Source organism: Chlorocebus sabaeus, chromosome 21 (genome assembly GCF_047675955.1).
Source record: "Chlorocebus sabaeus isolate Y175 chromosome 21, mChlSab1.0.hap1, whole genome shotgun sequence".
Taxonomy (NCBI): Eukaryota; Metazoa; Chordata; class Mammalia; order Primates; family Cercopithecidae; genus Chlorocebus; species Chlorocebus sabaeus.
This window is the reverse complement of record NC_132924.1, coordinates 75224759-75251426: the sequence shown is the minus strand read 5'-3', so window position 1 is coordinate 75251426 and position 26668 is coordinate 75224759. Positions and strand designations below refer to the sequence as shown.

Here is a 26668-nt window from a genome sequence, read left to right as displayed (position 1 = left end):
CCCTAGTTTTTTTCAGTCTATATCCATTCCATTGCAGGAATGGAAGAAGGACATAAAGGTTGCACATTTTCATACAGTTAGTCCTTCTGTAAAACCTGTAAAGCCACTTTATTATTTAGAAACAGAGTCTCACTCTGTTGCCCAGGCTCACTGCCACCTTGAGTTCCCTGGGCTCATGTGACCCTCCCACTCCTCAGTCGACCCTCCCACGCCTCAGTCTCTCGAGTAGCTGGGACTACAGGTGTGTACCACCATACCCCGCTAATTTTTAAATTTTTTATAGAGACTGTGTTTCACCATGTTGCCCAGACTGGTCTTGAACTCCTGGGCTCAAGCATTCCTCCCACCTCAGCCTCCCAAAGTGCTGGGATGACAGGCATGAGTCACTGCTCCCAGCCATGATATTTGACTGCAGGCATTTGTAGCAATATAGCTGAAGTTCAGTAAAAGGGAATAAGGCTGGGCATGGTGGCTCACACCTGTAATCCCAGCACATTGGGAGGCCCAGGTGGGAGGCTCACTTGAGCCCAGATGTTTGAGACCAGCATGGGCCACACAGCAAGACTCCCATCTCTAAATAATTAATAATAGTAATAAAAACAGCCAGTCATTGTGGCACACACCTGTAGTCCTAGCTACTCAAGAGGCTGAGGTAGGAGATGGCTTGAGCCCAGGAGCTCGAGGCTGCAGTGAGCTATGATCAAGCCACTGCACTCCAGCCCGAGTGAAAGCGAGACCCTGTCTCAAAACAAAAACAACCCACCAAAACCACACTTGTATAACTGTGAGAAAATTACTTAGTCTGTATTTCTCATCTGTAAATGGGAGGGAGAATATCTGTTCTGTTAATTTGTGGTGAAAGTTAAGTGATAGAACATGCCAAATGTTTACTGAGCACATTGCCTGGCTTACTCTACATACCTTACATGTTAGCTTCTGCTTCTGGAATTAGTCAAAAGAATAGTTAAAAGAGTTCTGTGCTGGGTCACTCCAGTCATTTCACACCTTCCTCACTAATTATCTCCTCTTTGTATTCTAATTTGGGGCAGAGGATAGGCATCTGTGAGGAGGAGTTTCATGAAGGGGTCAAGGCAAGGTATGGTAAAGGCAGGTGGACATCAAAAACTATCTTCCTAGTTCACTGTTTTTCCCAAGCTGGCATTTCAAAATCGTGTCTTATCATAGACTGCCTATTCTTGATTGAATTACAAATTTGTGACTGTCATGTATAGATGATAGTGGTAGACAGGCAAAAGTATAGATAGATGACAACTGCCTTATGGCGTAATACAGTATGACTGACTGACTTGAATACAGGGCAACACAAAATGAGAAACGTGAAGTGTAAGGCAGGTCCCTCAGAAAAGCTTGTAACCCAGTGGTATCTTCAGGGTTTGACAACTGGTATCTTCCACTGTTATACTTTTTATTTTTTCCTTTAACAGGAGACATATTTGTGGAAATAGCATTTGGAGTCCCACTCCTCCACTTATCCGTGACCATGGGCTAATTATTTATCTGGGCTTTAGTTTCTCCATCATTACAACGAATAGATGTCCTGTCCTTTTCCACCCTATTCTAAAATTGTGTAACTTTTTTTTTTTTTTTTTTGAGACAGAGTCTCACTGTGTCGCCCAGGCTGGAGTGCAGTGGTGTGATCTCAGTTTACTGCAACCCAGCCACCTCCTTGGTTCAAGTGAGTCTCCTGCCTGAGCCTCCCGAGTAGCTGGGATTACAGGTGTGCACCATGACACCGGCTAATTTTTGTATTTTTAGTAGAGACAGGGTTGCACCATGTTGGCCAGGCTGGTTTCGAACTCCTGACCTCATGTTATGCCATGTTGCCCAGGTTGGTCTTGAACTCCTGGTCTTAAGTGATTCTCCCACCTCGACCTCCCAGAATGCTGGGATTATAAGTGAGAGCCACCAAACTCAACCCTCTGCATGTTTTAATATTTATGCCACTAAGTATAAGGACACCAATAATACTTTGTGCTCACAGTGATGTTTACTGTGCAAACATGACCAATCAACAGTAAGGAAAACTCCTTTGGTAGTTTGTGGCTTGTATATATAACACCGAAAGGACTCTGATATATTTTCCTCTCAATAAAGAGAAATTAAATGATTTTCCTGATGACTCAGGTGCGTAGTGATATGCTGGCCCTTGTATGAAGATGATTCTATGGTTTCCTCTCCTTTGGCTATCACTTCTGTTCATTAGTCAATAGTTCTCTCCTATTTGCTGCACTGTGAAAAAGCAAATTGGAAACCAGATGACCAAATTTATAAGGTTAATAATTTTTTTTTTTTCCCTGAGACGGACTTTTGCTCTGTTACCCAGGATGGTGTGCAGTGGTGCGATCTTGGCTCACTGCAACCTCTGCCTCCAGGGTTCAAGCAGTTCTCCTGCCTCAGCCTCCTGAGTAGCTAGGCTTATAGGTGCCGGCCACCACACCCGGCTAATTTTTGTATTTTTAGTAGAGACGAGGTTTTACCATGTTGGACAGGCTGGTCTCGAACTCCTGACCTCGTGATCCACCTGCCTCGGCCTCCCAAAGTGCTGGGATTACAGGTGTGAGCCACGGCGTCCCGCAGGTTAATAACTTTTAAAATTGCAGTAAGCTTGAACCCAAGGATAGATCTCTACTTCGTGAAGCTTTGTACAAGTATTTTTCTTGGTGCTTGAAAGCTCTTTGTTGGTAGATTTGTGTTCACGTTTTACATGTTTGGTTGAGGCTACCATATCTGGTCTCTGTGTTCATGAAATGTTACTGAGTAAGTTCTGGATCATTTAAATGTTTTTTAAAATTATTATTTTATTTTTTGAGACGGAGTTTCACTCTTGTTGCCCAGGCTGGAGTGCCATGGTGCGATCTCGGCTCACTGCAACCGCTGCTTCCCAGGTTCAAGTGGGACTGTAGGCGCCGGCCACCACACCCAGCTAATTTTTTGTATTTTTAGTTAAGACATGTTGGCCAGGCTAGTCTCGAACTCCTGATCTCAAGTGATCCACCCGCCTCGGCCTCCCAAAGTGCTGGGATTACAGGTGTGGGTGTGGGCCACCACACTTAGCCTTTTTCTTTTTTTTTTGAGACAGGGTCTCACTTTGTCACCCATGCTGGAGTGCAGTGGCATAATCATAGCTTACTGTAATCTTGAATTCCCGGGTTCAAGCGATTCTCCCACCTCAGCCTTCCATGTGGCTGGGACCACAGGTATGAGCCACTGCACTCCGCCCCTTTTCATGGTTTCAAGTCTTATAAAAAGTTATTTTGTGCACAGGTTGCTTTTACTCAGATTGTTGATGACAAATCTTTTGCCCAAACCAGGGTAAGTTACATCCATGCTAACCTATAAAAAATCGGCTTTGGTAAGAACCTCCAAGTTTCCTTCATGAGGCATTGTGTGTTTAATCTTAAAAAACGTCATTGGGGCCGGGCGCGGTGGCTCAAGCCTATAATCCCAGCACTTTGGGAGGCCGAGACGGGTGGATCACGAGGTCAGGAGATTGAGACCATCCTGGCTAACACGGTGAAACCCCGTCTCTACTAAAAAATACAAAAAACTAGCTGGGCGAAGTGGCGGGCGCCTGTAGTCCCAGCTACTCGGGAGGCTGAGGCAGGAGAATGGCGTAAACCCGGGAGGCGGAGCTTGCAGTGAGCTGAGATCCGGCCACTGCACTCTAGCCTGGGTAACAGAGCGAGACTCCGTCTCAAAAAAAAAAAAAAAGTCATTGGTAGATTTCTCTGTCATATAAACAAGAATCCTATAACTAAAACCTGGGAAGGTATTTTCGTACAGTACTGTTTATATATTGGTCCATTTGTTTTGATTTTTCTACCTGTTAGCATGATTTCTATCTTTAATGTCTTTCATTACATAATGTTTTAATGTAATACATTATGGGTGTATTGAGGCACATATCCATGATAATTTATTGTGCTGCTTCAAGTGTTTATTTAGTAGAGCAGTTCTACTTTCTGGGAATCCTTCAGATGCTGTTAAAATTCATTGACCCTCATGTGTAAACAAGTTGGTTATTGTGTTGCCGTTTACATAAAATTCTTACCTAATTTCTGTCTTCCTTCCTTGTAGAACTGTTGAGGGGAGCAAGAGACCTTTCCTCTTAACATCTCACACAGAATTCCATTCTGCTTTTATTGCCTAGCACAGGGGTCAGCAAATTACCTCCCGTAGGCCATATCTAACGCACCACCAGTTTTTCTATGGTGTGTGAGGCAAGAATGCTTTTTATGGCATTAAATGGTTGACACAAAAGTAAAAATAGTATTTTGTGATATGAAAATCATTTGAAATGTAAATTTCATGTCCATAAATAAGGTTTTATTGGGATATAGCCATGGTCTATGGCTGCTTTCTCTGCCATAAAGACTGAGTTGAGTAGTTGCAAAAGAAACCACATCACCTAAAAGCCTAAACATTTACTGAGCAGCAGAGAAATTTTGCTGACTTCTGGCCTAGCTGGTTGTTTGCCGCGGTGCCATCCCTTCTTTTCCTTTTCCCTGTACTCCAAAATCCTCTTGGCTGGTTTTTTAGAGTAATGTAACTTTCTTCTACTTTGAATTTATTTAATGATAGATCCCATAAACCAAAGCATGGATGGATCTCTCAGTTGAGTTAGAGGTATCTGATCAAGCCTGGAACATTCTATTCCTAGTACTAACTATTCTCAATCCTATTTTTATGTACCGAAAATACTAATTATTGCCAATTATAAGATGAATATATTTGCAGTTGATTAGTTTTTATTTAGCCTCTCTAGTTCAAATGCCTAATGAGTTATGCTGTATTAATCTGTTGTGTTGTGAAACTTATGTTATCTGTCATTACAAGGCAGAACTAGACCTTCTGTTTCAGTAGCCAGAAATCACTTTTTTGTTTGATCTTTTCAAAACAGAAAAAAAAAAATCATTTTAGATTTCTCTTAAAGCTAAAGGTGAGGGTTGTATAGGGTAAGAACAATCATCGTGCTTCAGGGTTATAAAACACTTCAACCTCTTTGGAATTTTTATAAGTACTGCCACCTCTGCTTCATTGGAATTGATTAGTACCTTGAAGGTGATAATATGCTTTCTCAATTCAAGACACTTCTAATTGTGAGAGGGGCACTAATTCCTTGAGACCCGAGGACAACAGGTATAAACTGGGCCTGTCCTGACAGAATCAGAATTATTAGGTCCCCCTAACTTTAGTAAGTGGCAAGCTTCTGCTGTTTTTTTTTGTTGTTGTTTTGTTTTTTTGAGATGGAGTCTCGCTCTTTCGCCAGGCTGGAGTGCAGTGGTGTGATCTCAGCTCACTGCAACCTCTGCCTCCTGGGTTCAAGCGATTCTCCTGCCTCAGCCTCCCGAGTAGCTGGGACTACAGGCGCCTGCCACCATGCCCAGCTAATTTTTGTGTAGTACAGATGGGGTTTCACCATGTTGGCCAGGATGGTCTCGATCTCTTGACCTCAGGGTCTGCCCGCCTTGGCCTCCCAAAGTGCCGGGATTACAGGCGTGAGCCACCGCGCCCAGCTTTTCTGCTTTTTTAACATGCCACCTTGGAATTATTTGTCCCAACCAGAAGATAGAGGTAATAATGAATTTAGACTAGATAAAAATATGTCAAACTCAGATTCTTTCTTTTCTTTTTTTTTTTTTTGAGACGGAGTCTTGCTCAGACGTCCAGGCAGGGGTGCGGTGGCACGATCTCGGCTCACTGCAAGCTCCGCCTCCCGGGTTCACGCCATTCTCCTGCCTCAGCCTCCCGAGTAGCTGGGACTACAGGCGCCCGCCACCTCGCCCGGCTAGTTTTTTGTATTTTTTAGTAGAGACGGGGTTTCACCGTGTTAGCCAGGATGGTCTCGATCTCCTGACCTCGTGATCCACCCGTCTCGGCCTCCCAAAGCGCTGGGATTACAGGTTTGAGCCACCGCGCCCGGCCAAACTCAGATTCTTTCTAAATGTAAATACAAAATGGCATCCCTGTTTTAGTAACTAGGTTTTTTTTTCCTTCATAATTTAGAAACACAAATGGCCATTTACTTTGGTCATAATACAACCGTCGTATATTAAACTTCTATTAAAATATGTAGGTTTTGTTTTGTTTTTGAGATGGAGTCTAGCCCTATTATTGCCCAGGCTGGAGTGCAGTGGTGTGATTTTGGCTCACTGCAACCTCCACCTCCAGGGTTCAAGTGATTCTCCTGTCTGAGCCTCCTGAGTAGCTGGGATTACAGGCGCCCACCACCATGCCTGGCTAATTTTTGTACTTTTAGTAGAGACGGGGTTTCACCATGTTGGCCAGGCTGGTCCTGAACTCCTGACCTCAAGTGATCCACCTGCCTCGACCTCCCAAAGTGCTGGGATTACAAGTGTGAGGCACCTCGCCTGGCCCAAACATGTAGGTTAAAGGTTTTATATTTACTTACTTTAGATATTGACCACATACAACAGATTATTCAAGAGTCATGTAGAAAAATGAGGTCCAAAACAAACTTTATTTACATACAGACAATAAGGATCTCAATAACTCAAATACTGAATAATTAAGCTGTAGGTTGACTAGAAGTCCGTGATTCACCAATCCTGTTTTATGGAAGTAGTATAAAACTACATTTGTTATTTTCCCTCAGTTCTCTGGTATTCTTGAAGCTTGAAAGATTCAGAACACTTTAATGTTAACTTGTTGAACAGCAATAGAAATGAGATGATGTACTTAAAAGTCAGTCTCTCACAAAAAAGACGTTATATCCGAGTTCTGTTAAAGCCCCAGTCAGCAAGGCCCATAAAGGAATGAAGACATAGGATAGATTCATGGTAGTAAACTGTTCCAGTTTAGCACAGAGTGCGAGGCAGAAGGCTAATTTAAGTAACATTGCAATGAGGTACCAGGCTTTTTTTTTAATATTGTGTGATCCATGTCGAGGGTCAAAGCCAGACTTACACCGCCCAGCCATTTTCACAATCAGCATGACAAGAAGGATAGTATCAAATATCCAGACTGGAATAAATATGAGGAACCAGTTCCAAGGTGCCTTCTCATCCAGTTTCAACACCAACATGATCAAGAAGAGTAATGTGAAAAGCCAGGTGAGTAGTACTCTCTGAGCCAAGGACATTCTCATTTAAACAGTTTAAAGAGGCTGTTGCAGGATCGAAAAAAAGGAAATACACCCTAAGAGAAGGAGAAAAAGTCAAGATTGTTTTGATACCAGAAAAAAAGTATCACTTCCATTCCTAGTGAACAAAACTGGTTCTTTCCCAACTGACTTCCTAATTTTGAAAACATTCTACTATTCTTCCTTACAAATCCTCTAAAACTTAGTGATCATTGACATTATATCTACCATTCCTTACAGCACATGACAAAATACAATTTTTAGTATATCCACTGTATAAGCTCTGTTCAAAATGTCAGGTGATTCCTTTTCAATGCTATCACTCGAGTCCAGGCACTTACAACTTTATTCTTGCACCGCAAAGATGTTCTTCATCTTCCTATACATTTGCAAATCTGTAATTTTTCATTCAATTTCAAGGGGTACAAAGAAAAAAGCATTCAAAGTAGTGAAAAAGGGAAAGGTGGGTATCAAGCTGAGAAGAGTTTTAAAAGAAGGGAATGGGAAGGGTGCGTGACTCACGCCAGTAATCCCAGTACTTGGGTAGGAGAAGGTGGGCCTATCACTTGAGCCCAAGAGCTCCACACCAGCCAGGGCAATATAGTGAAACCCTGTCTCTACAAAAAATAAAAAAATTGGCAAGGCATGATGGTATGCACCTTGTAGTCGCAGCTACTGAGAGGCTAAAGTGGGAGGATTGCTTGAGTCCAGGAGGTCGAGGCTGTAGTGAGTGACCCGTGAGATCGTGCCACTACACTCCAGCCTGGGCAACAGAGTGAGATCCTGTCTCAATCAATCCATCCATCAATAAAAGGAGGGAATGATTAATAAAAATTACAAGAATATAAAGTAGAATTAACATTTTAGTGGCTGGAGGCAGTGGCTCATGCCCATAGTCCTAACCCTTTGGGAGTCCAAGGCAGGTGCATCTCTTGAGCCCAGGAGTTCACGACTAGTCTGGGCAACATGGTGAAACCTCGTCGCTACTAAAAATACAAAAAATTAGGTGCAGTAGCACGTGCCTGTATTCCCTCCTACTCGTGATGCTGAAGTGGGAGAATCACCTGAACCCGGGAAGTCAAGGCTGCAGTGAGCCATGCTGCTCACTGCACTCCAGCCTAGGCGATGGGAGTGAGACCACTGTCTAAAACAAAAAAAAAGATTGTAAAGAGGTTGTTAGGCTATATAATATAAAAGGCATTGGTAACACTGGATTTTCACATAGTCTGAAACTTATATTCTTAAATTCTCACTTATAAAAATTCTTACAAATATCTTCTTGATATAATAGTTTTTTTCCTTTTAACAATACTCTCACTGATTTGTGGAGAGAGAGAGAGATATATATATAAAACTACTTGTTATCCATTCAATAATCAGGACCACCTAATAACTTTTGATGTTTTGTGATTATTAGATGCTAAATTTTGGGAGCTATTTCTTATATCACTATTCTGCCTCACTGATCCATATGTTTCTCTTTTGCACTAATACTGTATGACTTATTGTTGCTCTAGGAATGTATTAATATCTGGAAGGCCTAGTATCTACTCGCTGTTCTCTTTTCTAGAATATTTTTTTCTTATTTTTTTTCTTTTTTGAGATGGAGTCTCACTCTGTCACTCAGGCTGGAGTGCAGTAGCACGATCTCGGGTCACTGCAGCCTCTGCCTCTCGGGTTCAAGTGATCCTCCCACTTTAGTTTCCCAAGTAGCTGGGGTTTCACCATGTTGGTCAGGCTGATCTCGAACTCCTGATCTCAAGTGATCCACCCACCTCAGCCTCCCAAAGTGTTGGGATTACAGGTGTGAGCCATCATGCCAGCTTCTTTTCTAGAGTATTTTCTATTTTGTCCTTACAGTTTTTCAATGCTAAAATTGCTAAGCTGAATTCTTAAAAACTTAGAATTTTGATTGTGAATGCATAAAACTTAGGGATAGCATTTATTTTATTTAATCTTCACATACAGGTTTATGATATGTTCCTCTACTTACTCAAGTTTTTTATACCAACCCTTATGACCATTTGGAAAAAGGATAAGTAGAATGGGAAATCAGAAGCCAGACTGCATGCAAGATCAAGAAATGGAAACAATTGAGAACACTTTATTCCTTTGAGGCATTTGAAGAAGAGAAAATGAAAGATAGGGTATATGAAACTGAAAGAAGAAATTTTCAGGAAAAGAAGAATTTATGACTACAAACAGAGAAATAAGCCAATGGGGAATGGCACTGAAGATGAGAGAGGATACTTGATGGAAAGAGAAAAAGATCAGAAGGTGCTACCCATAGGAACAAAAGCATGCGTGGTAGGAGGAAAGATGCAGGAAGATAATAGAGAAAAGGTGAAGAAACTGGCTAATTGAGCCAAATACCCTAGATTAGCGTGCTCAATTATGTTTTAGAACTAACTTTGATGTACTGTGCAACATCTATACTACTTTAAATAGTGGATGGCTATCACGGTGCAAGAGGACACATCTGTTCTATTTCAACAGTTAAGTATGAGTCTCCTAACTCACCTCTTTTCCCTTATACCCATCTAGTGGCACTTAAACTTGTTTACTTAATTGGCACAGGCTTCATACTGCAGTACTTTTGCTCCTAAGGAGGCATTTTTCTGTGTTGGTTTCCTTTCCCGGCCAGAGGCTGCCATATAGTGGGATGTGGGACTGAATTTGGAAGCAGGGTTGGATGGGTGTGTATTGATTAATAACCATGGATGGATTTCATCCTGTAAATTGCACAATCCCCATCTCCAATCTATCTGGCCATTTTTGTGAACCTCTGAAAAACGATTTACGATTATACATTTGCTTAAACCTAACTGTTCCATCTGCCATCGGATAAGACAAGCTTCATTTTTTTCTTATATTTGGCTGCACTCAACCACAAGTGCTTTAAGGCTGGAGGTGAAAGGATGCAAGTAACAATCTTATCGTGCCTACAAGATTTATAATGTGGGATGTAACAAAATTCTGTTACGTTCTTGCACGAAAATACCCTCAGTGGGGAAGCACGGCTGATACTTAAATGACGATTGAAGGATTGTACGCTTGTAGGCTGAGCTACAACGATGACATACGATACCAGTTTTACATTTACGTCTTCATCAATTTGGGCAGTCGTTATGTTTCCTACTATTCTCTCCACATGAAAGGGGGAGGTGCGTACTCCAAAAATTTGCTCAACTAAAATGTTTCCCATTTAAGGTGGCTATTTCCTGCACTAGGAAGACACTTAAATATTTGTTAATGATTCCTTATTCATTTTTAAAACCTTCGGAGTGACCCCGTTATGGAAATATATAGAGCCCCACCCACATCGCCCGCGGGTGGGTATCAGCCCCCATTTCCCTTCTCTCGCCACTGCCAGTACTCTACCAAGTGAACCTGCCTCATCCCAAAGATAATTTTGCTTCATGAGTCCACATATTTATTCTTCATAATGAGTCGCTTTTGAAAAGCCTTGCAGCAACAGCCTTGCCAAAGGAACAGCGTTCTGCTTACAACTTAGCTTATCTGGGGGCCTACTTGCCCCTGGAACTTCAGGACGCTCCTAAACTATACTTGCCCTCCTGCAAACACCGACAGTCGGCTCGCGGCGCCCCACCCGGACGCTCCCCTTTTATGGGCTGTGGGCCCAGCACACGTTGGAGTTTACCACGGTTCCTGCGGGATGCGCACAGAAGCCCTGGAGCCACGCAGGCGTGTGCGCGTTTGGGGCTGGCTGTGTGATGGGTTGGGGGTCGGCCGCACAGCCCACGGAAACATCAGGAGACCAGCGCCGGTCTACCATGCGGGCTAGGGCAGAGCCCCAGACTCACCTGGCAGCGCCACCGGCCGGAGAGCGGAGAGGGACGCGAAGATCAGGAAATTCGCCAGTTTGGATCCTTGTCCTTTTCCGCACTTTTCCCCCCATTAAATCCAGAACCCGTCACATGATAATTAAGAAAAAAATTCAGTTCCGCCTCCCCAAAACACTGCGGTATAGGATCTCTCAGTCCTACCTCAGTGCCGCGCCCACATCCGGGGCTGGTTCTCACCGCCCCTGAGCCTATCCTATAGGTAGGGAGGACGCCAATCTGGATTCAGAGGTCCCTTTTCCGCGGTAATTGGACCATTTGTCCTCCGGTGTAAACCAACCGACCTTTCCTAACTTTCGGGTTGGACAGAAAGGCGGCAATAAAAAGCCTCATTGGTCCCGCCTCTCTACTGTCACGGGTTAGGAGGGAAATCAGTCCAAGTTCAGCCTGGAGTTTCCGTGCTCCCATTGGGCCCACAGATGTTAATCAGAGCAGCCGGCGCTCAGCTCTGCCCTCTCGGGACGCCCCGCCCCTCCTCCCATCCTCCCTGCCCGCGCGCAGTGACTGCAGGCTCAGGCGCAAAATCCTGCGGGAGAGGGGGTGGGGCAACGCTCTGGAGGCAGCGCGCCCGCCGGCAGCCTCGTTGTGGCTCCTCGGGCTCTGTCGGCGGCGGCGCTAGCCTCGGAGTCTCCCGCGCGCACCTCAGCCGCCTCCTAGCGGCGCGCTCCTACGGTAAGAGCGGCATCACCTCCGCGCTCGGGTGGGCCGTGTGGAGGTCGTCGAGTTCTGACACAATCTCGAGGATGGATCGGGACGAGGGAGGATAGCGGTCGTCGGGATGGAGGTGGGAGCTCCGGGGCCAGCGCGTCGCCCTCCGCCGCCGGCGACTTTCCCGGCAGTCTCCCGTACCTGAGGGCCGGAGTCAGCCGCGACCCCCTCCTATCAGTCGGCTGGTGGCGGAGGCTCAGCCGCCTTCCCCCCGAGCTCGCGCGGTCCTCAAGCCTTGATGGTGACGGGCCGAACTCCAGCACCGCCACCCGCCCCTCGGGCCCCGCTCCCAGGCCCCTGTCCTTTGCTTCCTTCCCTTAGCGCTGTGCTGAGGGGTCGTCGGGTCCTGGAAGGGCGTTCAGGGGTCTCGGGTGGCTAGCCCGGCGGGCAGGGAGAGGTCAGCTAGCGGCCGGAGGAGCGGGCTCGGGAGGGGGCGGCAGCTCGCGCGCTGGCGGAGGTGGAAGGAGGGTCGCTGCCCTGCCCCCTCTGAGCAGGCGGCAGTCGAGTTTTCCGATCCCAACACGGCGGAGAGGGTGCTGAGATGCTAGGCATGGGCCTTAAGGGGTAGTTGCCGTCTGGAAACAATACCGTGCTCCAACAGCATGCTTCGGTTTTTCTTATTTTTATCTGCCCAGTGTTGACAGCCAGCATTCTGGTATTGTCCTTCGAGTCATGGCTTTCTAACTCAGCACCTCCTTGTGTAACTTCAGGGATCATTCTGTCACTAATCTGTCACCCTTTTTATTTTTAGCGTGGCAAAAACAAGGAACTGCCTTATACTAACCTGTGCAGGATCTGGAACAATTTATTAATCTCAGTGCGTACTTTACATGCCAAGTAATTTTGAAATTCATGGTGAATATTAAATATTTTGTAGTTTTCGGTTACTTTCTTTGTGTATAGTATATCCTCCTTGCTTTGAGACTACTTTTTAGGTGTGATACTTTAATCTTACAGTTTTTGGTTAGCTTTTGCCATTTTTAAACGTTTCTTTCATTTTTTTTTCCTCCAAGACTTTGGCTAGAGACTTAGTATTTGATCTTGTTTACAGGTATTTTTGTAAAGTGTGTTTTCTTTCAAACTGGGCTTTTTTCACCGTATTTTTAATACTGGAAGGGGAATTCTGAGAGTCTGGAAACTGCGCACTTTAGCCTAAAGAGCCACAAAACAGTATAACAATTTGAAATCCTAACTTGGATATGGTGTATGGACTGCAAATTTTAAGAGAAGGAAATGGATATGCCTTATCAGTTGCAGTGGCTCAACCTCCATAACCTAGAGGAGAGGAATCTGGAGGTCTGGGGAGAATGAGCCGTGCCTGGGGCCAGAAACAAAGTGGTTTCAGGAAATTTTTTTGCTCCAGAAATAGCCTGCCTCCCACACAGACTAGCTGTCTGAATGCATCTGATAGTTTTAAGTTAGGTGTTAGTGAGGTGGAGAGTTTTCGTGTTCTAATTTTGACCACTTTCTGGTGGAGCATGAAAATGTGGTGAGTAAACAAGTATAGTATACAATAGGGGCACTCTTGCATAGTCAAGCCTCCAAGAGTAAACTTTCTTTGAGCCCAAACTGGCACTGGACAGCTGGCCTTAAAAATAAGGTGACCCACCCAGTTTTCAAACCATGAACCTTTTTTGGCTGGTCCATTTAATGCAGAGTTGCAAGGAATTTGTAATGAAAAAAACCTTCACTAAAATGAAGAGAATTTAGGGTGTCATGTGGATAAAATGAGACTCGAAATAGTTGGACTACTTGTATATTATGTAATCATTTTAGTCCTGTGAGATGGGTACTGATTACTGTCATTTTATAGATGAGCAAACCAAGACTTAGTTTAACTAATTTGTTCAAGATTTCTTCACTAATGAGTCAGTAGAGGTGAGATTCACACCTATACACTCTGATTCCAAAGCCTATATTCCAAGCCATTATACTTTATTACCACAGTAAAATTGGATTCTTGGAGACTTTATAGTAGGAGACTACTCAGTGGAAAATAATGCTGCAAAACCGTAAATTGAATCCACTATTGTACACAGTAACACTTTGAGATCATTGTATAATAGGCACTATTGGATTTTGCTGAAGATAAGGGGATGGAGTTACCTTCTCTGTGTTTGAGGAGCATCCATTTGATGGGAGAGATAGATATTTGAACAAACTATGATAATACAATATGATATATACAGATTCAGCATCTGTAAACTGAAAATCTGAAATGCTGTAAAATCTGAAACCTTTTGAGTGTCAAGATGTTGCCACAAGACACTTGACTTCATATGACAGGTTACAGTCAAAATACAGTCAAGCCGGGCGCGGTGGCTCACGCCTGTAATCCCAGCACTTTGGGAGTCCAAGGAGGGTGGATCACCTGAGGTCAGGAGTTCAAGGCCAGCCTGACCAATATGATGAAACCCCGTCTCTATTGAAAATACAAAAAGAATTAGCCGGGCGTGGTGGCATGCACCTGTAGTCCCAGCTACTCCGGAGGCTGAGATAGAAGACTCACTTGAATCCAGGAAGTGGAGGTTGCAGTGAGCCGAGATTGTGCCACTGCACTCCAGCGTGACTGACAGAGCAAGACACCATCTCAAAAAAATATATAAAAAAAGTCAAAACTTTGTTTCATGCACAGAATTATTTTAAAATGTTATATAAAATTACCTTCGGGCTATGTGTATAAGGTGTAAATGAAACATAAATGAATTTTGTGTTTATACTTGGGTCCCATCTCTAAGATATCTCTTTATGTATATGCAAATATTCCAAAATCCAAAATGCTTGTGGTCCCAATAATTCTTGAGACAAGAATTCAGTTAAAGTATAGACAGTCTGGATTTGAATTCCTGGAACATAATACCAAACCTCTTTTAGCATCAGTTCCCTTATCTGTTTAATGGAAAGGATAATACTTCAAAGAAGATATTAAGCCTTAAATAAAATATATAAAGTACTGGCACATGGAAAGCAGTGAATAAAAAAGAAACAATAATTTTAAGAGAGAACTAGTTGGGTTTCAGGGGAGCTAACACTGAAGCCTTAAAGGTCTGAAGGTGGTATTTGTAGGTGGGGAAAGAGGGCATTCCATGCAGAACAGGAAGAGGCAGAGTCTCAGAACAGAAATGTGGATTGTTGAGGGAATGGTAAGTAAGTGTAGCTTTATATAAAATGTATGTGTGAAGGCCAGGTTTAAATGATAATGGTTTGTAAATGTGGTTGGACAAAGTGTGTACTACCCAATTTTGATAATTGGAAATTGCATACTTAGATACTAAAATTACAGGAAAACCTCAGCAGTTTGTCCATTATTACATGTTTATTTAATATTTACCTTCCAATACCTATTTTCCCAGTTCAAAGTAAGACTCAAAGAAGAATTCCAAAGTGACGGTTGCCATCCTTTAACCCCTTTACCTAGTCTGTAACCACCTGGAGTCATTATTGCAAACTCCCCTTTGCATATTTTGACTGTCTTTTCTTAACCCCTACTTGATACATGATAGTGGGCCAGAATTTTTTTTATTTTGAGACAGAGTCTCATTCTGTCTTCCAGGTTGGAGTAGAAGTGTGATCACTGTAAAACCCTGAACTGTCAGGCTCAGGCAATCGTGTTGCCTCAGTCTCCTGAGTAGCTACACCTGCAGGCATGCACCACTGTGTCCAGCTAATTTTTTAATTTTTATTTTTTTGTAGATACAGGGTCTTGCTATGTTGGGCAGGCTAGAGACCTCAAGCGATTTTCCCACCTTGGCCTCCCAAAGTCTTGGGATTACAGATGTGAGCCTCCACACCTGGCCAGTGTGTTTTAAATTGGGACTGCCCTTGAAAATCTGAGAAAGTCTCATGCTTCTGTCTTCTCAGATTAATACCGAACCATAAATACATTAAATTTACAAATCTGAAACATCACTTGATGACCAGAATCATGTGAAAGTGGAAAATATTAAGTGACATTTAGGAAAACTGCATTTTTAGTCCACCTTGTTAGTCTCATGAAAATTGCTAATGTGACACAAAATATAGAAGTGAGTTTTCAGATGAGAACAACTGACTGCTTCCTAGAACAGTAGTTGTAGAGCACTAGGAATGAAAGTATGCTGGATTTTATTCGGGTACTGAACAGGAACTGGGGCAGGAAATAGCTGTGGCTGAAACCACTACCTGATAATAATCATAACATGATTAAATTTGACATTTAAGGAGAGGAAGTAAAGGGAAAAGTGCATAGTGTGCAGCTTTCCAGTTGCAAAAACAGTTCAAGAAAGGGGCTGTTCAAAGTATATCTACAGCAATTTTAAAGACATGTAGGCACTCATATTTGTTGCATGAATGAAAGTACTTTTGTAAGACCTTCTGTATAGGATTTGTTACAGATAGCAAAAAATGTATGAAAATTAGGTGGCATGGGTTTTGGTGCTCTATAGACCTAGGTTCAAGTCCTGATACTGACATCACTGGTTGTGTGACATTGGACTCCTTATGTAATATTTTTGAGGTTCAGTTTTATTTATTCACTAAATGGAGTTACCTACTTTCTGAGATTTTAAGAATTAAATGAGATAATAATGTATGTAAAGCACTTAACATATTCTGGGTTTATAAGACTAGCTCAAAAAGTGGTTGCTGCAATTATTTGACTAAGTTGAACAGGCGTGTGTGCGTGTGTGTATGTACGTTTTAAAATAACAATTCCCAGATAGAATAAGAGAAGCCAGAAAATGTCCAACAAGCAAATAAAACCTTAAAAGGAGGCAATAGGATTCAACAGGCAGAGTTGAATAATCATTTTACCCACACAAAAGAAGGGAAAATATATGGAGAGAGCTTCACATTATCAACTTTTTTCTGAAGAAAGTACATCAAACTCATTAAACCAGATGGAGTGCATAAATAAGGTTTTGCTATTCGAAATGACAATGAAAAACATAGGTGAAGTAGGGTTTCAGTACCATGAATTAAGTGTATAGGGAAAGGGACTTGTTTTCTCAAATCTCTTAACCACTTTCTTATTTCTAAAATTCTTTGACAAGGAAAAGCTATTAATTGTATAGTTATGGGAATGCTTTAATTGCAAGTAATCCTGGGAGACAGAGCATACTGATTTATCTACACAGATTGCCTGCGTGTTCATTCCGTATATCCCATTGTCTTTTGTGTGTCTTTTGGGTGCTGAATGTATGAATGCATCATTTGTTGAAAAATAAACCCATCTTCTTGTTCCTAAATCTGTTTTACCCTTGTAGTCTCTGTCTTAATGAGGGTTCTTTTTTTCGTTTGTTTGATACAGAGTTTTGCTCTTGTTGCCCCGGCTGGAGTGCAATGGTGCGATCTCGGCTCACTGCAACCACCTCCTCCTGACTTTGAGCAATTCTCCTGCCTCAGCCTTGCGAGTAGCTGGGATTACAGGCGCCCGTCACCATGCCCAGCTAATTTTTGTATTTTTAGTAGAGATGGGGTTTCACCATGTTGGCCAGGCTGGTCTTGAACTCCTGACCTCAGGTGATCCACCCGCCTTGGCCTCCCAAAGTGCTGGGATTACAGGTGTGAGCCACCATGCCTGGCCTTAATGAGGGTTCTTTTAGTGTTCAAGCCAAGAGTCATGTGGTGTCCTTACTCTGTTCCTCTCCATATCTTTAATTACCAGTCAATTACTACATCTGGTCCTCTGTCTACTTCTACTAACATCCATCTTTCAATCTGGCCTGGTCCCAACCCCCACAATTAAGAAAAAAACAAAACAACCATTGCCACTGACTTAGTTCAAACCTCATTATTGTCCCCAAATTACGTCATTTACTTCCTTTTAGGAAATTAAATTCTTCACACAGCTTCTTCACACAGTTCTTCACACAGCTTCCTTCAGAATAATTTTGCTGAAATACCAACATAATGATATCAAAATTATATTTTTAGTGTCTGTACATGATGGTTAATAAATATTTGATCCTTCCATGTATCTTAAACTTCAGACAATACTAAGTGACTTACATATATAGGCTTGGTAGGCTTGGGATTTTCTTTGTGGGAAGGATTTTAACTGTAAATTCAATTTCTTTAATAGACACAGACTTACTCAGTTTATTTCTTCTTGAGTTAGCATTGATAGTTTGTATTTTCCTAGGAATCTGTTCATCTAAAGTTGTTAAATTCATTGGCATAAAATTATTCATGACATTTTCTTATTAATCTTTTTAATATCTGTAAGACATATAGTGCTGTCCTCTCTCTCATTCTGACTCTGCTGTCTTTGTTCTCTCCTGTTTTCCTGGCTAGAGGTTTATTGATCTATTTTATTGATCCTCTCAGATAACCAGTTTTTAGTTTTTTATATTGATTTTCTATCCTCAATTTCACTGGTTTCTATTCATCTTTATTATTTTTGTTTCTACTGTTTATTTTTCATTTTATTTGTTCTTGATTTGCTAGAATCTTAAGTTGGAAGCTTGGCTCATAATTTGAAACATTTATTCTTCTCGAAAATGAGTGTTTAATTCTATAAAATTCTCCCCTAAATAGTGTTTTGACTGCATCTCATGAATTTTGATATGTTTTCATTTTCATTAAAGTTCAGAATCCTTGATAAATTCCTTTGTGATTTCTTTGACTCCACTTGTTATTTAGAAGTATGTAGATGAGTTTCCAAATATTTGGGGATTTTTCAGATATTTTTTCCTTAGTTCTAACTTGATTTCGCTGTGGTCAAAGAACATACATTGTATATTCTGAATCATTTTAAATTTATTGAGACTTGTTTTATGGCCCAGATTATGGTCTGCCTTGGCAAATGATTCATTCACACTTGAAAATAATTTTGGGTGGAGTGGTTTATAAATGTCAGTGAAGGCTGGGTGGGATGGCTCACACCTGTAGTCCCAGCACTTTTGGAGGCCGAGGCAGGGGGATCATTTGAGGTCAGGAGTTCGAGACCAGCCTGGCCAACATGTTGAAACCTCGTCTCTACTAAAAGTATAAAAAATTAGCTGAGGTTGGTGGTATGTGCCTGTAGTCCTAGCTACTCAGGAGGCTGGGGCAGAAGAATTCTTTGAACCTGGAAGGTGGAGGTTACAGCAAGATCACACCACTACACTCTAACCTGGGTGACTCCATCTCAACAACAAAAAAAAGTCAGTCAAGTCAAGTTGGTTGATAGAATTGTTCAGGTCTTCTATATGTCCTTGTTGATTTTGTCTACTTGTTATATCAATTTTTGAAAGAATGGTATTGAATCTCTATAGATGTGGACTTGCTGATTTCTCCTTGCAATTCTTTAAATTTTTGCATTATGTATTTTGAAGTTCTGTTGCTAGGTGCACACATATTTATGATTGTTATGCTTGCTTGGTGAATTGGATCCCTTTACCATTGTGAAATGGACCTCTTTAATCCTGGTAATATGTTTGCTCTGAAATCTATTTTGTATAGCCATTCGAGCTTTCTTTTCATTAGAGTTAACATGATATATTTTTCCATCTTTTTACTTTCTACCTTTTTTATGTTTATATTTAAGTGAGTATCTGACAGATACACATAAAAATAGGTCTTGCTTTTGGGTCTTGGGTCTTGCTTTTTAAAATCCAGTTTCCTAATCTCTGCCTTTTAATTTAGACCATTTACATTTAATGTGATTATTGATATTATTGGGTTTAAGTCTATCATCTTGCTATTTGTTTTTTGTCTCATCTCTTCTTTTTACCTTTTTTGGATTCTTTGAGTATTTTTATGACTTCACTTTATAACCGTTTTTGACTTGTCTGTAACTCTTTTTTTCTTGTAGTTTTGTTTGTAGTAGCTAGTATACATCATTATTACAGTCTACTTTTGAGTAATAAAACTACTTCATATATTTTATGAGAACCTTTTAACAGTGTACTGTTTCCCCTTTCTGAAACTTTGTGCTGTTATTTGTGCTGTATATTTTAAATCTCAAACTATGTTGTTGATCTTTTAGCTTTAGTCAGTTCTCTTTTAAAGAGATTTAAACACGCATACACACACATACATTTTATATACATAAAATTTTTTAAAGACTCTTAGATTTACCCCTTTTAAGGTTGAATAATATCCTATCATATGTGTGTACTATGTTTTGTTCATCCATTGATGGACGTTTGGGCTGCTTCCGCCTTTTGCCTATTGTCAATAGTGCTGCTATGAATATGAGTGTGTGAGTATCTCTTTGAAACTCTGCTTTCAATTCTTTTGGATATATTCACAGAAATGCGATTGCTGAATCATATGGTAGTTCTATTTTTAATCTTTTTGTACCATTTTACAATTGCATCAACAGTGCAGAAGGGCTCCAATTTTTCCACATTTTCATCAATATTTATTTTCTGTTTTTTTTGTTTTGTTTTTATGATAGCCATCCTAATGGATGTAAGGTGATATCTTGTGGTTTTGATTTGTACTTTTCTGATAATTAGTGATGTTGAGCATCTTTTTGTGTGCTTGTTGGCCATTCGTGTATCATCTTTGGGCACATGTCCATTCAAATCCTTTGCCCATTTTTAAATCAGGTTATTTGATTTTTTGTTATTGCGTTGTAGGAGTCATCTATATATTCTGGGTATCAACCCCTTACCAGATTTATGATTTGCAAATATTTTCTCCCATTCTGCAAGGGAGAAAAACATATGCCTTTTGATGCACAAAAGGTTCTAAGTTTGACGTAGTCCCATTTGTCTGTGTTTGCTTTTGTTGCCTATACTTTTGGTGTTATAGCCAAGAAATAATTGCCAAGTCAGATGTTATGACGCTTTCTCCTGTGTTTTCTTCTAGGAGTTTTTTAGTTTTATTTCTTATGTTTAGGTGTTTAATCAATTTTGAGTTAAGTTTTGTAGAGGGTGTAAGATAAAGGTCCACCTTCATTCTTTTTGTTGTATCCCATTTTCCCAGCACCATTTGTTGAAGAGATTGTTCTTTTCCTACTGAGTGGTCTTGGTACCCTCGTTGAAGATTATTTGACCACATACATGAGGGTTTATTTCTTGGGTCTTTATTACATTTGTTGATTTATCTTTATACCAGTATCACACTGTTGTGATTACTGTTTTGTAGTATGTTTTGAAATCAGGAAGTGTGAGTCCTCCAAATTTGTTGTTGTTTTTAAAAATTGCTTTGGCTATTTGGGGTCCCTTAAGATTCGATATATATTTTAGTATGAGTTTTTTGGTTTCTGCCAAAAATGCTCTTGGGATTTTGATAGGGATTGCACTGAATCTGTAGATTGCTTTGGGTAGTGTGGAAATTTTAACCATGTTACATTTCTCAGTCCATGAACATGGTATTTCTTTTCATTTATTTGAGTCTTTAATTTCTTTTAGCAATGTTTTAAATAATAGATGTTGCAATATCCTTGTTTACAAGTCCTTTCATCTTTGTCATTTGTGGGTCTGATTCTGTTTCCTCATGATGAATTATATTTTCCTGTTTACTTATATGCCTGCCAATTTTTGTTTGAATGCCAGACATTTTGTATTTCACGTTGTTTAAAGCTGTAATTAGTCTTCCTGCTCCTTTTTGGTGATTTTTTCCCTTGCTTCAGGTAGTTTTTCCTACACTGCATATGCCAGTCAATATTCAACTGAAGACTTAAGGGGAATCCTCTACAGAGCTACAGAACTGTCTTTGTGCAGTTCTCTCCTCTTTGGATACTTTGCTCTAGGAATTCTAGCTGCCTTGATGTCTCTGAATACTCAAATCTGGCTTGTCAATGTAGGGATACTTCTGGGCTTTGGATTTTCCCCTTCTGGCACTGCATCCTGGAAACTTTGCAGACAGCACACTTGGACAATCATATGGCTCACTTTTTGTTTCCACTCTTTCAAGGATGTGCTATCAGTTACCCAATATCTGAAAACATTTCACTTTTTTCCCTAACTTTTTAGTTTTTAAATGGAGAGGAATAATCTGGTTCTCATTACTCCCATCATGGCTAGAAGTGGGAACTCCTGTATACTGAGTTTTGAAGTAATAGTTTAAATGGAAAGTATAAAAAGTACCATTTTGGTTTTATTATTTTTAAATCCCAAATTTGTGTTTAGGGTGCATAAGCATTGTATAACCAGAACCAGAGTAGACTATAGGTTTGATTGGCTGAATGTGTTTAGGTTCATTGTCAACATTCCTGTTTCCCTTGAAATAAATGTAGGCATGTATGGTGAGTTAAAAGGTAAGCAAATAATTGCATTTTCTTATATAAACCCAGTTCATTGTTGTTGTTTTTTTTTTTTTTTTTTTTTTTTTTGAGATGGAGTCTCTCTTTGTCACCCAGGCTAGAGTACAGTGGCGTGATCTTGGCTCACTACAACCTCCGCCTCCTGGGTTCAAACGATTCTCCTGCCTCAACTTCCCAAGTAGTTGGGACTACAGGCAGGCACCACTGTACCCAGCTAATATTTGTATTTTTAGTAGAGACGGGGTTTTGCCATGTTAGCCAGGCTGGTCTCAAACTCCTGACCTCAGGTGATCTGCCCACCTTCGCCTTCCAAAGTTCTGGGATTACAGGCATGAGCCACCACTCCCAGCTGAATGATGTTCAGTGTGAGATTGGTTGATTTTTCCTCATGATTAGATTTGGGTTATGTATTTTATTTTTATTTTTTATTTTTGAGACAGAGTTTTGCTCTTGTGGCCCAGGCTGGAATGCAGTGGTGCCATGTTGGCTCACTGCAACCTCCACCTCTTGGGTTCAAGCAATTCTCCTGCCTCAGCCTCCCAAGTAGTTGGGACCAGGCACCCGCTGCCATGCCCAGCTAATTTTTGTATTTTTAGTAGAGACAGGGTTTCATCATGTTGGCTAGGCTGGTCTTGAACTCCTGACCTCAAGTGATCCACCCGCCTCAGCCTCCCAAAGAATTGGGATTACAGGCGTGAGCCACTGTGTCCAGCCCTGGGTTACGTACTTTAGGCAGGAATACCACAGACGTGATGTTGTGTACTTTCTAGTGCATTATATGAGGAGGCAAATACTGTTATTTCTCCTATTACTGGTGATGATAACTTCTATAATTTAGTTAAGGAGATATCTGCCAGGTTTCTACAAGGTAAAGTCACTGTTTTATTCTTTGTAATTAATACGTACCTGTGGTTAGATATTTTTAAGTTATGTTAGTATCCTGCTACTCTTAAACTCACCCATTAATTTTAACATCTATTGATGATTCTTGTGTGAATCCATGATTATCAAGATGGGTGCCAAATGGTGATTTTTCTGATTTTGTAGTTTCTTTTATGTTTATTAGCTGACTTCTGTGATAAAGAAAAGCTTCTACCTCTTTTTTCACTTATTTATTCATATCAGTGTAGACTCATGGATTCTTGTTTTATCGTTTTGCCAATGACTCTATGATTCTTTGAGCATTTTCTTTCTGATCCAACAAAATATTCCACAGTCATCTGGTACTATCTCTGTGCCAGCCCTAGAATAAGACATTTCTCTTAGCAATGTTGGTTTATTTTACTATGAAGTGGTATTTAGAGATCTAGGTGTTAGGTGTGCTTATTGCTACTGAGGAGTCATTGTTTCTAGGCCCTCTCAGTGGACGTAAAGTATATATGTATATGGATGAGTATATATATGTGTGGGTGTGTGTAATACACTTTTATTTTCAGAAAGAATATTAACTAGTGTCATGGCTGCTAAAAATAAAAAAGTGAATATAGGCTTAGGCTACATGACCAAGTGATCATATCCTTATCACAAGAAATTGTAGCTCCAATGTTTTGCATTCTTCAAATACATTGTTTTGTTGACTAACTGGATTCCAGGAATTACTTAGATCTTATCTGATGAGAAAAAGAACCTGTATGGTGAGGGGCCTGGAAATCATGTTATATGAAGAACAGGTGAAGGAACTGGGAACATTTAGTCTGGAAAAAGATAAATGACAACATATGCTTATTATATTATTTGAGGCAGAAGAAATGACACACATTTATTCTGTGTTCACTTAGAGTACATAATTAATACAGATGAATGTATTTTAAGAGAGAGATAAATTTATCTCTGCATAAGGAAAATTTTGAGGTGAGTTTTCCTCTAATGGAGTAAAATGACTTGAATACCTCAAACCCAATTATTATCTCTAATCAGGAGAAGCTTGCTTATTACATAATTTGTGTGTGCTGTAAGACATTAGAACTACTTGAGAGATGTCTAAGTATGCTATATTTAGTGGCTTAGTCAATAGTATGTTTCATGAGATGCATCACGAGGAAAGGATTCTGTTCTAAATAAATGTAAGAAATAATGTGTACATAGTCTTCTATTGGATATTTATAATGCAGAGTAACATGTTAAAAGGCTCTGAGAAGTCCTCAAGTAAGGAAACTTGTTTGACTTTTTCTAATGTAGTGGATATAGGAACAGGTGAGGTTATAGGTATAATCTAATAGTAGCCATACAGTAGTCATCTATAGATGCATGGTCCTTCCTTCCTTCCTTCCTTCCTTCCTTCCTTCCTTCCTTCCTTCCTTCCTTCCTCCCTCCCTCCCTCCTTTCTTCCTTTCTTTCTGTCTTTCTGTCTTTCTGTCTTTCTCTCTCTCTCTCTCTCTCTCTCTCTCCCTCCCCCCTCTCTCTCTCCTCTCTCTCTCTCTCTCTCTCTCTCTCTCTCTCTCTCTTTCTTTCTTTCATTTTAAACCAGGCCTTCAAACATTTTATCCTTTGAGTTACAAACAATCCAGTTACACACTCTTTTATACATGGTATTTAAACCAAGATATTAGATGTGATCATCAAGGGACTGTGTGAAGATAGAGATGTGCAAAAACTGAGCTCAGGGAGAAGAGGCAGACTAGCAAAGAAACTGAGAAGGAGTAAGTAAAGAGGAACAAACTGAAGAGAGTGGTTTCCTGGAAGCTAAGTGAATAAAGTGTTCCGGGAGAAGAGAACATGATCAGCTGTGCTTTATACTACCAGTAGGTTGAATAAGATAAGCAACCGAGACCTGACCATTGCATTTAGCGACTGGAAGTCATTGGTGTCCTTAAAGAGAGCTTTCAGTGGAGTACTGGGAGCAAAAGCATGATTGGATTGAGGAGAGGAGATGGAGAAGTGGGAGTAGATAGCAATGTTTTGCAACTGAAAGGGAGAAGAGAAATGTATTTATTGAGCACCTTCTGTGTGTCATATTGCTGAAAATATTTAAGCAATGATGAAATATATGAGCTATACATAGCTTAGCTCATCATTCTGGCTTAAATAGTAGTTACAGTATGTTTATTAAGTACTTTTCTCTATGATGTAGATTTGAATAGACTACAAATTGAAATATTGGTTTCCTGACTTACAGAAAATTTCTTCAGATTAAAAGAACATTGGGGATAGTGGCTGTTAAATTGTATTGCATTCTCCAGTTTCTAGGTGGTTTAGGCTAGTTGGCTTAGTAGTTTTATCAATCATGAATTGATGATCTGGACATGTTAATAATGATGTTACATAAAATAGTAAGATTTGGTGTCCAGTCATATGTTCATCATTTTTAAAATGACCTAGTATCAAGAATAATATTTAAAGCCACATATCCTAATTTTAAATTGGCCCCTGTAACCATAGGAGGAGAAAACTCAGGAAACACAATTCAGTCCTCATTTCTACTTCATTAACTTTCCGTCTACCTTCTTGGAGCTAATTGCAAGCCCACTCTGTAAGTCCAATTGCGGTAACTTCTCATCGTTCACAGCTGTGTTAATATAAGGTCGCTGCAAACACTGAATTAGCCAATAGTGAAGCATTGCTCTTAGAGGAAATATAGAGTTGAGTTCCTGTGAGCCACTGGTCACAACATTTTTGTCATCAGTGATCAGTCCATAACCTTGTTTCATATGTGTTTCTATTTAAAGACACCTTTTTAAATTTTGTTGTTAATTTTGTTAACATTGAACTGACAACCAACAGCACTATAACTCATATCTGAATGAAACTTAGCTAACACAGTATTTTCTCTGTAAGACACATTAAATCTTTCTTGCACTTAGGAGCACTGGACCGCATTTCAGCACTATGCTTGGGGGGCATTTTTTGTTTGTTTGTTTGTTTTTTGAGACGGAGTCTCACTCTGTCACCAGGCTGGAGTGCAGTGGTGCAATCTCGGCAATTTCTGTCTCCCTGGTTCAAGCTATTCTCCTGCCTCAGCCTCCCGAGTAGCTGGGATTACAGGCACGTGCCACCATGCCCAGCTAATTTTTGTATTTTTAGTAGAGATGGGGGTTTCACCATATTGACCAGGATGGTCTCAATCTCCAGACCTCGTGATCTGCCTGCGTCGGCCTCCCAAAGTGCTGGGATTACAGGTGTGAGCCACCACGCCCAGTCCCGGGGGTGGTGGGGGGCATTTTTAAACAACAGTATCTAGGCCGGGTGCGGTGGCTTATGTCTGTAATTCAGCACTTTGGGAGGCTGAGGCGGGTGGATCACTGGAGGTTAGGAGTTCAAGACCAGCCTGACCAACATGGTGAAACCTAGTCTCTACTAAAAATACAAAAAAATTAGCCAGACGTGGTCGTGTGCACCTGTCATCACAGCTGCTCAGGAGGCTGAGACAGGATAAGCATTTGAATCCGAGAGGCGGAGGATGCAGTGAGCTGATATCACACCACTGCAGTCCAGCCTGGGCAGCAGAGCGAGACTCTGTCTCAAAAATAAAATAAAATAAAACAGCAAAATCCCCATAAAAAGCAAAAAAAAAAAAAAAAAAAAAAAAAAGAAAAAGAAAAGCCTGACACTTACACCACAAAAAGGACACTTGTTTATAGTATAACAGCTATCTTATTTAAGAAGATAGTGTCACCTTGTTCAGCCTTTGCTGGGAACATGCATGTTGGGAACCTCAGATTTTTCTCTGCTTTGTGCATGTCTGTAAATGACTGTAAAAGTACCAGGAGTATTGATTTTAGCAAACAGGCAGATTTGCAGATAATGAACTCTATGAAAGTGGCTGTCCAGTATGTTAAATGGAAATTTTGGAATATATTG

The 26668-nt window shown here is 40.8% G+C and overlaps 2 protein-coding genes across 6 annotated transcripts in view; one reads left to right on the top strand and one right to left on the bottom strand.

Annotated features, from left to right (window-relative positions):
* Window positions 1-6483: 6483 nt before the first annotated feature.
* Window positions 6484-11212, bottom strand: TMEM60 (transmembrane protein 60). Its single transcript, XM_007982398.3, has 2 exons — window positions 10948-11212; window positions 6484-7179 (listed from the first exon to the last, which is right to left on the bottom strand). Exon 2 carries the CDS (start codon window positions 7127-7129, stop codon window positions 6728-6730), a length of 402 nt encoding a protein of 133 aa, XP_007980589.1. The 5' UTR covers window positions 7130-7179; window positions 10948-11212; the 3' UTR covers window positions 6484-6727.
* A 137-nt stretch (window positions 11213-11349) lies between these two features.
* The window catches only part of PHTF2 (putative homeodomain transcription factor 2), a 160279-nt gene continuing 144960 nt past the window's right edge, over window positions 11350-26668 (top strand). For 3 of the 5 annotated variants that reach the window (XM_007982399.3, XM_073009189.1, XM_073009186.1), the window contains exon 1: window positions 11350-11658. The gene's annotated coding sequence lies outside the window, so the exon portion shown is untranslated. Of the gene's footprint in view, window positions 11771-26668 lie in introns of all 5 variants that reach the window. The other 2 variants (XM_007982401.3, XM_073009188.1) reach the window with 2 other exon arrangements.